We start from the raw sequence: 17,151 nt of genomic DNA on the forward strand, positions 1-17,151 counted from the left end.
CTTCCTTCTAAGCTTTCTGATTGGCTGGCGCCGAGGGCGGGCGGCCTATAGAAGACATGGACTCGCCGAGGGGCGGGGTTAACTTGGCTCTCTCTTGGCGGGCTCTGCTGAGGTGAGAAAAGGGCGGGAAAAGCAGTGGCGTTGTTTGAGGGGTTTTTTGCTTTTTTTTTTTTAATTTTATTTTTACAATTTCTGTGGGGAAAAGAGCAACGTCATGAGGTCGAATCACCCCCTTCCACCCCGTCTGCTGAGGGGAGACTGAGTTCTGGTGCTGTGAGGTGAAAACAGCCTTGTAAATAACTTCATTTTCCTTTTTTTTTCCTTGCTGTGTGAGGGAAGAGGGGTTTTAAGGGAACATGGAGGGGGTTTTCAGACTCTGAGAGCTCTTCTCTCCCTTGCACTACGTTCTTTTAATCTTGCCGTGGGGTCAAAGGATTGGAGGTGAGTGCAGCCCTCTATAATGTTATTTTCTTTTCTTGGAAAATCCCCTGAGGAGGGAGAAAGAGGATAATTATATCCTTTTTCCTCATTGAAGGCAAACTTTGGTGCACCTGACTACAAATAAACTACTTTGAACAGGAGAATGCACTAGTATAGGAGTAAAAGTGCTCTTTCTTTCTCAGTTATGGTGTTTTGTGAGGAAATTACCAGAATGCCTCCACATCCTAAAAAGGTGGCAAGGTGTAGGTGGTAACCCTGCTAAAGTGCCCTGAAATGAGAAATAAAATAGGTTTTTAAATTACTTCTTTGATAATTTTCAGGGTTGTTGAGGAACCTTGCGGGTGGGATGTGTCCCCTCTCGTTGTGGGGCCAGTTTGTTTGAGGTTGGGTGCTGGTTATAAAACCTGCAAAACCAAGGTTTTTTTTGTTTTATTTTTTCATTAAAGCTAAGTGTGTTTTTGTGTTTTAAAGAGTAAATCTGTTGTGTTTATTACCCCTTTCACTAAGATCCATTCTAGCCCTAAATTGGTTTATTTATTGTTTTTTTTTATAATTTTCAGCATCTGATTCCTGTAGCTGGTATAAAAAAAAAATCCTTTGAATTTCTCAAAGTCTGGCACTCCTGTAATTTGAGTTATCTCACAATTTTTTTGGCTGAGTATCTCAATCTTATTTATTTTCTTTTTTTTAGGGAATTAAGGTGTGAGCAGTGCGGTGAGACGCTGCTTTAAATGGGGGTTGTTTGAGATCAGTGGGGCTTGGCGTGATGTTTTGGCAGCAGAAGGCAAAATTCAGCACCCTAGATCTTACTAGAAAATACTAATTGAAGGAAAAAAAATAAATTAAAATGAAGACTTTGTATTTTTTTCTTGTTGGAAAAACCAGAGAGCGTCTTATTTTACTCTGTTTTGAGGCTGGAGGAGGGAATTCCTGCACTGTTCCTGCTGTGTGTGGGGGGGAGAATGAGTTTAAACCTGAGTTTACTGAAATGTGAGGCGATTTTTGTCTTAATATCTATTTTTTTGTGCTTTGAAATTGCTTACTTAAAATAGTAAATGGGCAAAAAAAAGAAAAAAATTAGTTACTCCCAACTTGAGGCTTTCCTGGGGGGTGAAATCATTTTTATTCTATATGAAAAAAAAACCTGTAGCAGCTGATTTGCATATACACTTCAACCACAATTACTCCTGATTAAAAAAACAAAACAAACAAACAAAAAACCCAAACAAAACCTAAATTTTTGCAACCTGAAGAGCTTGGAAGTGGCTGAAAAGGGATCCAGAGCCTTAAAATGTTGGTTGGGATGGTACCAGGAGCAAGTTGGGGCACAGAGGAGCTGCCCTGCTTCGTTAGCGCTCGTTAACGATCCTGCCTTGATTGGGGACGATGGTGTGGGTACAACTGGCAGCGCTTGGTGCTCAGAACTGCTGAAAAAAAGCAGGTTTTGGGTAAAAGGAGCCCTTTAGAAACTCCACTTTGTGTGGGTGAGGTGCTGGCTTGAATGAGGGATCTGATTTTGGGGGGGATTTTGGAGCTTTTTGGGGGGATTTGGGGTGTTTCATCAGTTTTGAGGGTCTGGGTTTTTTGGGGGGGATTTATGGTTTGTGAATGATCAGTGTGGTCTTGGGTGGGGCTTGGAGTGTTTGAATTGATGAAGTTTGGGGGGTTCGGGGCTTTTTTGGGGTGTTCAAGGGTTGGTCTTTTTTGGGGGGCTTGCAGTGGGTGGTCTGGTTTTGGGGGCTGTGGAGCATTTGATCTGGTTTTGGGGTGGCCGCTCTTTTGGGGGAGCTTTTTGGAGGTTAGAGTGGGTCTGGTTTTGGGGGTGTTTGGTCTCTTTTGGGGACTTGAGGTTGGTCTGGTTTTGGGGGAGCTTGGGACTTTTGCGGGGGTTAAAGGTTTGGTCTGGTTTTGGGGGGGAATCGGGAGTTTTGGGGGATTCCCTCACCACCCCCCTCTCCCTCAGGCCAGCCCCCCCCAGGTCCATGAAGCCCCCTCCCTCACCAGCCCCCCCAGGCAGCGAGAGGACGTCCCCCAGCGGCAGCCGGACGTGGGGGGCTGAGGGGCAGCCCCCCGACCCCCCCGGCCTCCCCCGCCGCCTCCACCTGCACCGCCAGGAGCGAGAGGCCTTCTTCAGCCTGCTGGGTGAGAGCCAGCCGCCCCACCCTCCCAAAATCCTGTCGAAACGGGGCAAAACAAACTCCTGCGTTGTTAAAAACCCCCAAACCAGATGTTTTTTCCCCAAAAAAAAATTATTTTTACATCGTAACTTCTTTCATTTATCAAGACGACGATGTGGTGCGGAAGTTCCTGTTGACAGATGTCTGCTGCAGAATTTCTGATAAGGTTAGTCTCTTACGAAACACGGTTTTGTTATTTTTTTAAAAGAAAAAAATGCAAGTTTTTAACCCCAATTTAGCTGATTTTTGGCCTAAAATTGCGTTTTTCCCCTCATTTCCAGTACCTGCTGGCGATGGCGCTGACGTACTTCAAGCGCGCCGGCCTGCCCACCAGCGAGTACACCCGCATCAACCTCTTCACTGCCCTGTACGTACCGCGGGACGACCTCGCTAACGAAGCCGCGCACTCCTTAACGAAGGCCCCTCTGTTAACGAAGCGGGGGGGCTCTAATCAAGCTCCTCCAGAGCGCTCGCTAACGAAGCAGGACTCTAACGATGCTGATAAATCTCCCCAAAAGCGCGTTAAACCCCAAACCCAAGCTGTCGCTGCTGCCTCACCCCTCTCCCGTTATCCCTACGTGCTGAATTGCCCAAAATCCCCTGAATTGACCTCGATTTCCCCCCGCAGGTACCTGGCGAACGACATGGAGGAGGATGAGGAGGAGCACAAGTACCAGATCTTCCCCTGGGCGCTGGGCCGCCGCTGGCGCCGGCTCTTCCCCAGCTTCCTCCGTCGCCGCGACCGGCTCTGGGCCCGCATGAGCTACCGGGCGGCCGTCAGCCGGCACTGCTGCGAGGAGGTCGGTGCCGAAACACACCCAAAATCCTTTAATCTTGCCCCAAAAGCATCCTTGGAGGCTGCCACGCTTCAGGGGGAAAAAAAAAAAGAAAATAAATCTGTGAGGGTGCCCCAAACCTGGCAGAAATTAAAAAAGAAAGGAAATTTGAGTTTTTGCAGCGAGTTTGCTGCTTGCTGCTGCTTTCCCTGATGAAAAATGTCTATTTTTCTTCTAAAAATTGGGTTTCTTAAACATAATTATCGGAGTTTTGGGGTCAGGCAGGCGAGGGGTGGCGGCAGCCCCCACCTCACACTGGCTGCTGCCGGATACTCGCGCCCGTATTTAGCACCGGCTGCCTTGTGGAACAGAGATGCTTTTTTGCCCGTTTTTAGCCCCAAAAAGTCGCAGCCCAGGGTTTAACGCCCCCCTAAAAATGGAGGACCAGGCTTAAAGCCCCCCCCCCCCAAAATAGCAGTGGGTTTTGCGCCCCAAAATACAGCAGCTTGGGTCTTAAGCCTCCTCGAAATGGCGGCCGGGCTTAAGGCACCAAAATGTGGCTGTTTGGCCCCAGAAATACAGCTGGGGGGGTGTTTTAGAGCCCCCCAAAATGCTGGGAGGCTTTAAAGCCCCCCAAAGTGGCAGCCTGGGGTTTAAAGCCCCCCAAAATGGTGGCCCAGACTTAACCCCCCCCCAAAAAAAAAAAGGTGGGGTTTGAGCCCTGAAAATGGCGGCTGGGATTTAAGGCCCCGTGGAAATGGCAGCCGCGTTTAAGCTCCCAAAATGTGGCTGTTTAGCCCCAAAATGGCAGTAAGGGAGGGTTTAGAGCCCCTCCAAAATGCTGGAGGGGGGTTTGAAGCCCCGCGAAATGGCGGCCTGGGGTTTAAAGCCCCCTGAAATGGCGGCCTGGGGTTTAAAGCCCCCCAAAATGGCGGTGGGGTTTAAAGCCCCACGAAATGGCGGCCTGGGGTTTAAAGCCCCGCGAAATGGCGGTGGGGTTTGAGCCCCCCAAAATGGCGGCCTGGGGTTTAAAGCCCCCCGAAATGGCGGCCTGGGGTTTAAAGCCCCCCGAAATGGCGGCCTGGGGTTTGAAGCCCCCCAAAATGGCGGCGGGGTTTGAAGCCCCCCAAAATGGCGGCCTGGGGTTTGAGCCCCCCGAAATGGCGGCCTGGGGTTTAAAGCCCCCCAAAATGGCGGCGGGGTTTGAAGCCCCCCAAAATGGCGGCCTGGGGTTTGAGCCCCCCAAAATGGCGGCCTGGGGTTTAAAGCCCCCCGAAATGGCGGTGGGGTTTGAGCCCCACGAAATGGCGGCCTGGGGTTTAAAGCCCCCCAAAATGGCGGCCTGGGGTTTGAGCCCCCCAAAATGGCGGTGGGGTTTGAGCCCCACGAAATGGCGGCCTGGGGTTTAAAGCCCCACAAAATGGCGGTGGGGTTTGAGCCCCCCAAAATGGCAGCCCAGGTCTTAAGCCCCCTAAATGTGGCTGTTTAGCCCCAAAACGGCAGCGAGGGGGAGGGTTGGGTTTTTTTTGTGGTGTTTTTTTTTTTTTTTTTTTGGATTTTTGGGCGGCCGACGCGGGTTTGTGCCCCCCAGGTGATGGCGGCGGCGCCCTGGCACTGGGCCTGGCTGCGCGAGCGGCCCCCCCACCACAGCGGGGCCACGCGGGCCCCCCCCGGCGCCGCCCGGCCCCCCACCTGCCTGCGCTGCGCCCCCGGGGAGGAGGAGGAGGAGGATGAAGATGAAGATGCCGCCGCTTGGGCCCAGGGCGTCTTCATCCTGCGCCGCCGGCGGGGCACGCCTCTGCTCCCCGGTTACTCCAAAACCCACTGATTTCACCCCAAAATGGGCCAAAACTGGGTCTGGGCCAGGCCCCGGATGCACTTTTTTTTTTTTTCGTAGCTCGCCCGCAGCGAAGCCAATATTGGGGTTTTTTAACTCGAAACCTGCCTCGCCTCGCGGCGGAGCGGAGCCGCTCTGTTCTGCCCTGCGAGCCGCTCGTTTCTGGTTCTTCTCCCCGATTTGTCCCGTTTCTGCCTCGTTTATAACCCCGCTCGGTACCCGTGGCCTGAAATCGCTCGTTTTCTCCCCGTTCCCGCCAGGTTTCCATTTTTTTTTTAGCCCCAAAACGCTTCTCTCCCTCCCCGGTGAGGCTGCGGGGTGGGGGTGGCACGGTCTCCCTCTTTTCAGGCAGAAAGAGAGGAAAACAGACAATGTGTATTAGGAAAAAAAAAATAAAAATTGCTATTTTTGTGCGCGAAGGAGGAAAAAAATGTAAGAACCTGTTTGGGGGGGTGATTTGGGGGGGGTTGCCCCCTTCCCCCCCCCCAACCCAGGGCCGTTTCTCTCTCCCCAGAGCTCGGGTGCGGAGGGACCCGTCCTGCGGGCTCAGGTAGGGACGGTGGCGGCCCCCTGCGTGTCACAGGCGTGTCCTGGCCCTCTGTGCGTGTCCCAGCCCTTGCCTGCATGCATGTGTGTCCCAGGCCTCTACATACATGTCTCATGTATGTACCAGCCTGCTATGCACGTGTCCCAGCTCTGCATGTGTGTCATGTGTCTCAGCGCTCTGCACATGTGTGCCCCAGCCCTCCACACATGTCCTGGCCCTCTGCACACGCGTGTCCCTATGTCACAGTTCTCTGTACATGTCCCAGCTGTCTGCACGTGTCCCATGCTCTGCACATGTCCATGTCTCCATGCATCACGGCTCTGTGCATACGTGTCTCACACATTTTAGCCCTCTATGCACACGTCCCATGTGTATCCCAGCCCTCTGCACACGTGTCTTGTGTCACAGCTCTGCATGCACATCTCATGCGTGTCCCAGCTCTCTGCACACATGTCCCATGTATGTCCTGGCCATCTGCACACATGCATGTCTCCGTGTGTCACAGCTCTCTGCGCATGTCTCACATGCATCCTAGTCCTCTATACACACGTGTCCCAGCCCTCTGCACACGTGTTGTGTCACAGCTGTCTCCACACATGTCCCATGTCTGTCCAGCTCTGTACATGCATCTTACATGCGTCCTAACTGTCTACACACATGTCCCATGCGCGTCCAGCCTTCTGCACACGCATGTCCCCGTGCGTCCCAGCCCTCTACACGCGCTCCCGCGCCTGTCCTGGCTCTACAAACGTGTGTCCCAAGCGCGTCCAGCCCTCGGCACACGCGTGTGGCGTGCGGCACCGCCCAGCCCACAGCAGCGCTCGTGTCCCCCCCCCGGCCTCCAGCCCTGCGGCCGCCGGCGCCCGTTGCAATGCGGCGGAAAAACCCGCGGCTGCCGGAGGCTGGGGAACCCAAAAAGCTCCGAACCGGCCCCAAAACGGCTCGGCCTCCCCCGCGCCCCCGAACCCCCCCCCCCTTGCACCCCGTTTCCTCCCGCAGGCTCCGAGGGAGGAGCGGCGCGGGGAGGAGTGGGCGGGGGGTTCACCCCGGCCTCGCCTTCCTGCTCGGGGAAGGCGTTCCGCACATTTTCTGTTTCGATTATTATTATTATTTTTTTTTTTTTTCCCCCCCGTTTTACCCCAAAGCGGCGAGTCTGGGAGCGCGACCCCCTCCCCGCTCTCCCCCGCAGCGAGGTACGTCCCCGTGTCCCCCCTCACCCCGGGGGGTGACGGCCGCCTGCCAGGGGTGACGGGGCGAGAGGCGGCTTCCCCCCTTCTCGCCTCCCGCGGCCGGCGGCGCTTACACAACCGCCCCGCGCCGCCGGATTGGGGGGAAAAGCGGGGAAAACGGGCAAAACCCATTGCTTTGGCCCACCTGCCTCTGCTCTCGGAGCCGGGGAGGGGGCGGGAGCTGGGGGGGGGGGCTCGGGGGGCTCCCCACCCCACGCCCGAGCGCTGTTTTCACCAGGAAGCGGATTTTTTAGGGTTAAATCGCCTCGGGGAGGGGGGGGGGTGGGGGATTTGGGAGTTTTTCGTGGTTTTGCTCAAAATTCAGTTGTTGTTGTGGTTTTCGGTTTTTTTTTTTTCTCGTTTTCTGTGGTGTTTCCTTCCCAGGGGAAGCGGGCGCTGAGGTGCCGCTGCCGCCGGGCCCGGAGCCTTCGCCCCCGCGGCACCTGCCCGGGGCGCCGGGCGCGCTTCGCCTTCCCGGAAACGGGGTGAAAAGAGGCGATTTCGGTCTGCTCAGCCAAAAAGTGTACGTGGGGAGGGGCTCGGGGCGGCGGGGGGGCAAAGGGCTGCTCTGGGGGGGTGCGGGGAAGCGGAGGGGTGCAGGGGGGGGGACCTCATTAACGGGGAAACTCGTTAACAAGAGCCTCGTTAGCGGGGAAACTCGTTAGCGGGGAAAGTCATTAGCAAGAAGCTTCTTAAGGGGGTGGGGGAGCGGGCCCCCAACGCAGCGGAGCGCCCGGGAGCTAGGCCTCGCTCAGGCCCCCAAAAACCCGCTTGGGGGGAGGGGGGGGTAGGGACTCCCCCGCCCCTCATTTTGGGGCCGATGGGTGCTTTTTTGGGGCACAATCCCCGGGTTTTGGGTCTCTGAGCCCTCCCGAGGCAGCGCTGGGTTTGGGGGTGACGGGAACCCCTTCGTGATGGGGGGCGCGCTGTCACCTCTCCGTCACTCCCTCCGCAGCTCTATGAGCGCCTAATTAAGCTCCCCCATGCTTAATTAAGCTCAGCAATGCCTGATCAAGCTGCCCCGTGCTTAATTAAGAGCCTGAGGGGCTGGCGTAGCTCGGGGCTGCGCTGGCGGGGCGCGGCCGTGACACGCTCCCCAACTGGCAGGACCTGTTTCGGGGCCGTTTCCCCTCCTTTCCTCGGCGTTTGGGGCTGCCCGCTGCCAGGATTTTTTTTTTTTTCTTTTTCTATTTTTTTTTTTTTTTTTCCCCTCGTTACCGCGGGGCCGTTTCGAGGTTCAACCCAACTATTTCGGGCCCGCTCCGGGTGACGGGCAGCCAGCAGCTGCCGCGGGGCGGGCGGGAGGGCTTCCCCGCCCCCTCGTTTCACCCCAAAACAGCGGCACGCTCGCTGCGCCCAAATCACCCCAACGGCCCCGCGCGGCCCAGCCCGCACCCCGTGTTTGGGGGGGTCACGGCGGTTTGTAGCGTGTGTCCCCCCCCCAAATAAGATCTCCGCGGGATCGCAGTCAGCGCTCGGGTTTAGTAAAACCCAACTGTGGGGCGGTTTTGGGGGCAAAAATCCACTTTTTAAGCTGCTCGCAATGGGGATCCTGAAGACCCCAAAGCCCCCAAAATCTCCCCCCTCCCCCAAATCCTCCAACCCCCCCCAACTCCTCCAAACTCCCCCAAAGTCCTCCAAACCCCCCCAAAATCTTCCCCCCAAATCTCCAAACTCCCCCAAAATCCTCAAAACTCCCCCAAAATCCTCCAAACTCCCCCCAAAATCCTCCACCCCCCCAAAATTCTCCAAACCCCCCCAAAGTCCTCCAAACCCCCCCAAAATCTTCCCCCCAAATCCTCCAAACTCCCCCCAAAATCCTCCACCCCCCCAAATCCTCCAAACTCCCCCCAAAATCCTCCAAACCCCCCAAAATCCTCCAAACCCCCCAAAATCTTCCCCCCCAAAATCCTCCAAACCCCCCCAAAATCCTCCACCCCCCCCAAATCCTCCAAACTCCCCCCAAAATCCTCCACCCCCCAAATCCTCCAAACTCCCTCAAAAATCTCCCAAATCTCCCCAAAATCCTCCAACCCCCCCCAAAATCCTCCAAACCCCTCCAAAATCCTCCAAACCTCCCCAAAATCCTCCAAACCCCCAAAATCCTCCAAACCTCCCCAAAATCCTCCAAACCCCCCAAATCCTCCAAACTCCCTCAAAAATCTCCCAAATCTCCCCAAAATCCTCCAACCCCCCCCAAAATCCTCCAAACCCCTCCAAAATCCCCAAATCTCCCCAAAATCCTCCAAACCTCCCCAAAATCCTCCAACCCCCCCCCAAAAATCCTCCAAACTCCCTCAAAAATCCCCAAAATCCCCCCAAAATCCTCCAAACCCCCCAATATCCTCCAACCCCCCCAAAATCCTCCAACCCCCCCCAAAAATCCTCCAAACTCCCTCAAAAATCCCCAAAATCCCCCCAAAATCCCCAAATCTCCCCAAAATCCTCCAAACCTCCCCAAAATCCTCCAAACCCCCCCAAAATCCTCCAAACCCCCCCCAAAATCCTCCAAACTCCCCCCAAAGTCCTCCAAACCCCCCCAAAATCTTCCCCCCCAAAATCCTCCAAACCCCCCCAAATCCTCCAAACTCCCCCCAAAATCCTCCAAACCTCCCCAAAATCCTCCAAACCCCCCCAAAATCCTCCAAACCCCCCCCCAAAATCCTCCAAACCCCCAAAAATCCTCCAAACCCCCCAAAAATCTCCAAACTCCCTCAAAAATCCCCAAAGTCCCTCCCAAAATCCCCCAATCCCCCCCGAAACACCCCGCAGGGTTGAGCTACGCGGCTCTAAAAAGCCGCCACGTTCCCCTGTCGCCTCCCAAACGAGGCAGCGCTAATTACTCGTCGTTAGATCCCGCCTTGCTAACGAGAGAGACGCCGTTCCACGCGCTCGTTATCCTCCGGTGATTTAATTCAGGGGAGCGGGGGGCGCTCCCCGACTTCATCCCGGCAGCAGGGCGAGCGGAGCCGCGGCGGCGGCGCCGAGCGGGACGATGAGGCAAACCCCCGTTTTCCAGCGCTCGTTTTTCCCCCGGTTTTTTTCCCGATTTCCCGCGTTTTCTCCCCAGGATGGCGGAGGAGCCCATCGCGCCGGTGTACTGCACCGGCGTTTCGGCGCAGGTGCGGCAGCAGCGGGCGAAGGCCTTGGGGGTGGGTCGGCACGAGAACGCCGTGCGCTACCTGGAGCAGGACTACGGGCGCTTGGCGGAGGAGTGCCGGCGTTCCGGAACTCTCTTCCGCGATCCCGCCTTCCCGCCCGTTCCCGCCTCCCTGGGTTTCAACGAGCTCGGCCCCGGCTCCGCCAAAACCCACGGCGTCCGATGGAAGAGGCCGACGGTGAGCCCGGGGCGTTAATTAACCGAATTCCCTCGATGTACTCGATGGTCGTCATCGAGGCGAACGCCACGAAAAAAATCCCGAAAACAGGCAAATTTGGGTGATTGGGGTGGATTCCGGTGAGCGAATCGAGGGCGTTTTCCCGCAGGAGCTGTGTCCGCGCCCGCAGTTCATCGTGGACGGCGCCACGCGCACCGACATCTGCCAGGGAGCGCTGGGTAGGGAGCGCCGCCGCTTCGGCTTTCCCCATTTTCTCATTTTTTTTTTTTGCCTCAAATCGCAGATTTTTTGGGGGAGGGTTTCGCCGAACCGAGGCTTGTTCGCGCGCCGTCGCTGTTACGGCCGGTGGCGGGTTCGGGCGTCTCCCCGGCGGGTCGCGGCGGAGCGCGCCGCAGCGTCCCCTTAGGCGCCCGCGGAGTGGAAGACAAAAAAAACAAAACCAAACCCGTGTCCGGTGACCAGAAAATTGCGTTTTTGACCCCAAAACTGAGACAAACGGGTTGCCCGCAGGTGACTGCTGGCTGCTGGCGGCCATCGCCTCCCTGACGCTGAACGACACCATCCTTCACCGCGTGGTGCCGCACGGGCAGAGCTTCCAGCGCGGCTACGCCGGCATCTTCCACTTCCAGGTCAGGAGCTTCCACTTCTGGGGGTCCCCTCTGCCATTTTGGGGGGCTCCTCCGCCATTTTGGGGGTCCCCTCCGCCATTTTGGGGGGCTCCTCCGCCATTTTGGGGGGCTCCCCCCTCCGTTTTGGGGCTCCCTCTGCCATTTCAGGGAGTTCTCCCTCCATTTTGAGTCTCCTCTCTGCCATTTTGGGGGCTCCCCCCTCCGTTTTGGGGCTCTGCCCTCTATTTTGGGGCTCCACCTCCACAATTCTGGGGGGCTCTCTGCCTTTTTGGGGCTCTCCTCTTCATTTTGAGGCTCCCCCACCGTTTTGGGGTTCTCTCCCCATGGTTTTTTGGGGTTCCTCTGCCATTTTGGGGCTTCCCCCACCATTTTGGGGCTCTCTCCCCATTGTTTTTGGGGTTCCTCTGCCATTTTGGGGCTCCACCTCCACGATTTTTGGGGTTCCTCTGCCATTCTGAGGGCTCTCCCCTCCATTTTGGGGCTCCACCTCCACGATTTTGGGGGTTCCTCTGCCATTTTGGGGCTCTCCCCTCCATTTTGGGCCTCTCTCCTCCATTTTGGGGCTCCACCTCCATGATTTTTGGGGTTCCTCTGCCATTTTGGGGCTCTCCCCTCCATTTTGGGGCTCCACCTCCACGATTTTTGGGGTTCCTCTGCCATTTTGATGCTCTCCCCTCCATTTTGGGGCTCCACCTCCACAATTTTTGGGGTTCCTCTGCCATTTTGGGGCTCTCCCCTCCATTTTGATGCTCTCCCCTCCATTTTGGGGCTCCACCTCCACAATTTTGGGGGTTCCTCTGCCATTTTGGGGCTCTCCCCTCCATTTTGATGCTCTCCCCTCCATTTTGGGGCTCCACCTCCACGATTTTGGGGTTCCTCTGCCATTTTGGGGCTCTCCCCTCCATTTTGGGGCTCTCCCCTCCATTTTGTGGCTCCACCTCCATGATTTTTGGGGTTCCTCTGCCATTTTGGGGCTCTCCCCTCCATTTTGGGGCTCTCCCCTCCATTTTGGGGCTCCACCTCCACGATTTTGGGGGTTCCTCTGCCATTTTGGGGCTCTCCCCTCCATTTTGATGCTCTCCCCTCCATTTTGGGGCTCCACCTCCACAATTTTGGGGGTTCCTCTGCCATTTTGGGGCTCTCCCCTCCATTTTGGGCCTCTCCCCTCCATTTTGGGGCTCCACCTCCACGATTTTGGGGGTTCCTCTGCCTTTTTGGGGCTCTCCCCTCCATTTTGATGCTCTCCCCTCCATTTTGGGGCTCCACCTCCACGATTTTGGGGTTCCTCTGCCATTTTGGGGCTCTCCCCTCCATTTTGATTCCTCTCCCCTCCATTTTGGGGCTCCACCTCCACGATTTTTGGGGGTTCCTCTGCCTTTTTGGGGCTCTCCCCTCCATTTTGGGGCTCCACCTCCACGATTTTAGGGTTCCTCTGCCATTTTGATTCCTCTCCCCTCCATTTTGGGGCTCCACCTCCACGATTTTTGGGGTTCCTCTGCCATTTTGGGGCTCTCCCCTCCATTTTGGGGCTCTCCCCTCCATTTTGGGGCTCCACCTCCACGATTTTTGGGGGTTCCTCTGCCTTTTTGGGGCTCTCCCCTCCATTTTGATGCTCTCCCCTCCATTTTGGGGCTCCACCTCCACGATTTTTGGGGTTCCTCTGCCATTTTGGGGCTCTCCCCTCCATTTTGGGGCTCTCCCCTCCATTTTGTGGCTCCACCTCCATGATTTTTGGGGTTCCTCTGCCATTTTGGGGCTCTCCCCTCCATTTTGATGCTCTCCCCTCCATTTTGGGGCTCCACCTCCACGATTTTGGGGGTTCCTCTGTCATTTTGGGCCTCTCCCCTCCATTTTGGGGCTCCACCTCCACGATTTTGGGGGTTCCTCTGCCATTTTGGGGCTCTCCCCTCCATTTTGGGGCTCCACCTCCACGATTTTTGGGGCTCTCCCCTCCATTTTGGGGCTCTCCCCTCCATTTTGGGGCTCTCCCCTCCATTTTGTGGCTCCACCTCCATGATTTTTGGGGTTCCTCTGCCATTTTGGGGCTCTCCCCTCCATTTTGATGCTCTCCCCTCCATTTTGGGGCTCCACCTCCACAATTTTAGGGTTCCTCTGCCATTTTGGGGCTCTCCCCTCCATTTTGGGGCTCCACCTCCATGATTTTCGGGGTTCCTCTGCCATTTTGGGGCTCTCCCCTCCATTTTGGGGCTCTCCCCTCCGTTTTGATGCTCTCCCCCCCATTTCGGGGGCCCTTTTCCACCACAAAACGCCGGCCGCGTTCACCTCCCGGCGGCGCCGCCGTCGCCGTTTCCCCGACGAACCGCCACCCGCGGTCCGGACCCAAAGCCGAGCCTTTTCTCCCCAAAAGTGCCGGGCGGGGCCTTACCTTCGGCCCGGCCTCCTCCTCTTCCTCCGCAGATCTGGCAGTTCGGCGAGTGGCTGGACGTGGTGGTGGACGACTACCTGCCCACCAAAGACGGCAAGCTGCTCTTCGTGCACTCCGCCGAGGGCTCCGAGTTCTGGAGCGCCTTGCTGGAGAAAGCCTACGCCAAGTACTGCCCCCGCCCCTCCCCGCCCCCCCCCACGTTCATTTTGGGGCGAAACGTCCCCAAAACGGCTCAGACCTTCCTCCCGCCGCGCAGGGTGAACGGCTGCTACGAGGCGCTGGCGGGCGGCAGCACCTCGGAGGGCTTCGAGGACTTCACCGGCGGCGTGACGGAGTGGTACGACCTGCGCAAGCCCCCCGGGGATCTCTACCAGATCATCCTCAAGGCGCTGGAGCGCGGCTCCCTGCTCGGCTGCTCCATCGACGTGAGGGGCTTTTTTTGGGTTAAAAAAGGGCGATTTAGGGAGTCCTTCACGCCACGGCGTTGCGGGCCGTTAACGTCATCTCGTCTTCCTCGCAGATAACGAGCGCCTTCGACATGGAGGCGGTGACGTTCAAGAAGCTGGTGAAGGGACACGCGTACTCGGTGACGGGGGCCAAGCAGGTGAGGGACGCCGCCCGTTTTGGGGAGAAAACGGCGCTTTTTTGGGCGGCGGGCGCGGGGGACGCCGCCCGTTTTGGGGAGAAAACGGCGCTTTTTTGGGCGGCGGGCGCGGGGGACGCCGCCCGTTTTGGGGAGAAAACGGCGCTTTTTTGGGCGGCGGGCGCGGGGGACGCCGCCCGTTTTGGGGAGAAAACGGCGCTTTTTTGGGCGGCGGGCGCGGGGGACGCCGCCCGTTTTGGGGAGAAAACGGCGCTTTTTTGGGCGGCGGGCGCGGGGGACGCCGCCCGTTTTGGGGAGAAAACGGCGCTTTTTTGGGCGGCGGGCGTGGGGGACGCCGCCCGTTTTGGGGAGAAAACGGCGCTTTTTTGGGCGGCGGGCGCGGGGGACGCCGCCCGTTCTGGGGAGAAAACGGCGCTTTTTTGGGCGGCGGGCGCGGGGGACGCCGCCCGTTTTGGGGAGAAAACGGCGCTTTTTTGGGCGGCGGGCGCGAGGGACGCCGCCCGTTTTGGGGAGAAAACGGCGCTTTTTTGGGCGGCGGGCGCGAGGGACGCCGCCCGTTTTGGGCAGAAAACGGCGCTTTTTTGGGCGGCGGGCGTGGGGGACGCCGCCCGTTTTGGGGAGAAAACGGCGCTTTTTTGGGCGGCGGGCGCGGGGGACGCCGCCCGTTTTGGGCAGAAAACGGCGCTTTTTTGGGCGGCGGGCGCGGGGGACGCCGCCCGTTTTGGGGAGAAAACGGCGCTTTTTTGGGCGGCGGGCGCGGGGGACGCCGCCCGTTTTGGGGAGAAAACGGCGCTTTTTTGGGCGGCGGGCGCGGGGGACGCCGCCCGTTTTGGGGAGAAAACGGCGCTTTTTTGGGCGGCGGGCGCGGGGGACGCCGCCCGTTTTGGGGAGAAAACGGCGCTTTTTTGGGCGGCGGGCGCGGGGGACGCCGCCCGTTTTGGGGAGAAAACGGCGCTTTTTTGGGCGGCGGGCGCGGGGGACGCCGCCCGTTTTGGGGAGAAAACGGCGCTTTTTTGGGCGGCGGGCGCGGGGGACGCCGCCCGTTTTGGGGAGAAAACGGCGCTTTTTTGGGCGGCGGGCGCGAGGGACGCCGCCCGTTTTGGGGAGAAAACGGCGCTTTTTTGGGCGGCGGGCGCAGGGGACGCCGCCCGTTTTGGGGAGAAAACGGCGCTTTTTTGGGCGGCGGGCGCGGGGGATGCCGCCCGTTTTGGGGAGAAAACGGCGCTTTTTTGGGCGGCGGGCGCGGGGGACGCCGCCCGTTTTGGGGAGAAAACGGCGCTTTTTTGGGCGGCGGGCGCGGGGGACGCCGCCCGTTTTGGGGAGAAAACGGCGCTTTTTTGGGCGGCGGGCGCGAGGGACGCCGCCCGTTTTGGGGAGAAAACGGCGCTTTTTTGGGCGGCGGGCGCGAGGGACGCCGCCCGTTTTGGGGAGAAAACGGCGCTTTTTTGGGCGGCGGGCGCGGGGGACGCCGCCCGTTTTGGGGAGAAAACGGCGCTTTTTTGGGCGGCGGGCGCGGGGGACGCCGCCCGTTTTGGGGAGAAAACGGCGCTTTTTTGGGCGGCGGGCGCGGGGGACGCCGCCCGTTTTGGGGAGAAAACGGCGCTTTTTTGGGCGGCGGGCGCGGGGGACGCCGCCCGTTTTGGGGAGAAAACGGCGCTTTTTTGGGCGGCGGGCGCGAGGGACGCCGCCCGTTTTGGGCAGAAAACGGCGCTTTTTTGGGCGGCGGGCGTGGGGGACGCCGCCCGTTTTGGGGAGAAAACGGCGCTTTTTTGGGCGGCGGGCGCGGGGGACGCCGCCCGTTTTGGGCAGAAAACGGCGCTTTTTTGGGCGGCGGGCGCGGGGGACGCCGCCCGTTTTGGGGAGAAAACGGCGCTTTTTTGGGTGGCGGGCGCGGGGGACGCCGCCCGTTTTGGGGAGAAAACGGCGCTTTTTTGGGCGGCGGGCGCGGGGGACGCCGCCCGTTTTGGGGAGAAAACGGCGCTTTTTTGGGCGGCGGGCGCGGGGGACGCCGCCCGTTTTGGGGAGAAAACGGCGCTTTTTTGGGCGGCGGGCGCGGGGGACGCCGCCCGTTCTGGGGAGAAAACGGCGCTTTTTTGGGCGGCGGGCGCGGGGGACGCCGCCCGTTTTGGGGAGAAAACGGCGCTTTTTTGGGCGGCGGGCGCGGGGGACGCCGCCCGTTTTGGGGAGAAAACGGCGCTTTTTTGGGCGGCGGGCGCGGGGGACGCCGCCCGTTTTGGGGAGAAAACGGCGCTTTTTTGGGCGGCGGGCGCGGGGGACGCCGCCCGTTTTGGGGAGAAAACGGCGCTTTTTTGGGCGGCGGGCGCGAGGGACGCCGCCCGTTTTGGGGAGAAAACGGCGCTTTTTTGGGCGGCGGGCGCGGGGGACGCCACCTCTTTTGGGGAGAAAACGGCGCTTTTTTGGGCGGCGGGTGCGAGGGACGCCGCCCGTTTTGGGGAGAAAACGGCGCTTTTTTGGGCGGCGGGCGCGAGGGACGCCGCCCGTTTTGGGGAGAAAACGGCGCTTTTTTGGGGCGGCGGGCGCGGGGGACGCCGCCCGTTTTGGGGAGAAAACGGCGCTTTTTTGGGCGGCGGGCGCGAGGGACGCCGCCCGTTTTGGGGAGAAAACGGCGCTTTTTTGGGCGGCGGCACTTTTTTGGGCGGCGGGCGCGGGGGACGCCGCCCGTTTTGGGGAGAAAACGGCGCTTTTTTGGGCGGCGGGCGCGAGGGACGCCGCCCGTTTTGGGGAGAAAACGGCGCTTTTTTGGGCGGCGGGCGCGAGGGACGCCGCCCGTTTTGGGGAGAAAACGGCGCTTTTTTGGGCGGCGGGCGGGAGGGACGCCGCCCGTTTTGGGGAGAAAACGGCGCTTTTTTGGGCGGCGGGCGCGGGGGACGCCGCCCGTTTTGGGGAGAAAACGGCGCTTTTTTGGGCGGCGGGCGCGGGGGACGCCGCCCGTTTTGGGGAGAAAACGGCGCTTTTTTGGGCGGCGGGCGCGGGGGACGCCGCCCGTTTTGGGGAGAAAACGGCGCTTTTTTGGGCGGCGGGCGCGGGGGACGCCGCCCGTTTTGGGGAGAAAACGGCGCTTTTTTGGGCGGCGGGCGCGGGGGACGCCGCCCGTTTTGGGGAGAAAACGGCGCTTTTTTGGGCGGCGGGCGCGGGGGACGCCGCCCGTTTTGGGGAGAAAACGGCG

General features: G+C 59.1%; 2 protein-coding genes and 1 long non-coding RNA gene across 5 annotated transcripts in view; 2 read left to right on the plus strand and 1 right to left on the minus strand.

Moving 5' to 3' along the window:
* On the plus strand, positions 1 to 7,524 carry SPDYC (speedy/RINGO cell cycle regulator family member C). 3 transcript variants are annotated; one of them, XM_086771754.1, is made up of 6 exons: positions 1 to 112; positions 2,405 to 2,583; positions 2,726 to 2,784; positions 2,900 to 3,418; positions 5,746 to 5,781; positions 7,392 to 7,524. In XM_086771754.1, exons 1-6 carry the CDS (start codon positions 57 to 59, stop codon positions 7,494 to 7,496), a joined length of 954 nt encoding a protein of 317 aa, XP_086627880.1. In that variant the 5' UTR covers positions 1 to 56; the 3' UTR covers positions 7,497 to 7,524. The 3 variants fall into 3 exon arrangements, with proteins under 3 accessions (XP_086627880.1, XP_086627881.1, XP_086627879.1); XM_086771755.1 differs by lacking the exons at positions 5,746 to 5,781; positions 7,392 to 7,524 and adding an exon at positions 4,986 to 5,635 and having other exon boundaries at positions 2,900 to 2,985; positions 3,247 to 3,418; XM_086771753.1 differs by lacking the exons at positions 5,746 to 5,781; positions 7,392 to 7,524 and adding an exon at positions 4,986 to 5,635.
* On the minus strand, positions 1,572 to 3,372 carry LOC147595995 (uncharacterized). The gene is made up of 3 exons (XR_015261664.1): positions 3,251 to 3,372; positions 2,701 to 2,765; positions 1,572 to 1,865 (listed from the first exon to the last, which is right to left on the minus strand). It is a non-coding gene; the product is annotated as an uncharacterized LOC147595995 (long non-coding RNA).
* Positions 7,513 to 17,151, plus strand: part of CAPN1 (calpain 1) — a 13,515-nt gene continuing 3,876 nt past the window's right edge. The window contains exons 1-7 of the mRNA XM_086771751.1: positions 7,513 to 7,530; positions 10,078 to 10,345; positions 10,494 to 10,563; positions 10,856 to 10,974; positions 13,393 to 13,526; positions 13,617 to 13,785; positions 13,881 to 13,964. Of these exons, the coding sequence (XP_086627877.1) occupies positions 10,079 to 10,345; positions 10,494 to 10,563; positions 10,856 to 10,974; positions 13,393 to 13,526; positions 13,617 to 13,785; positions 13,881 to 13,964 (843 nt within the window). The 5' untranslated portion in view covers positions 7,513 to 7,530; position 10,078. The remainder of the gene's footprint in view (positions 7,531 to 10,077; positions 10,346 to 10,493; positions 10,564 to 10,855; positions 10,975 to 13,392; positions 13,527 to 13,616; positions 13,786 to 13,880; positions 13,965 to 17,151) is intronic.

The sequence above is a fragment of the Chlamydotis macqueenii genome, unplaced genomic scaffold, assembly GCF_036417535.1.
Source record: "Chlamydotis macqueenii isolate bChlMac1 unplaced genomic scaffold, bChlMac1.mat HAP1_SCAFFOLD_70, whole genome shotgun sequence".
In the NCBI taxonomy this organism is placed as follows: Eukaryota; Metazoa; Chordata; class Aves; order Otidiformes; family Otididae; genus Chlamydotis; species Chlamydotis macqueenii.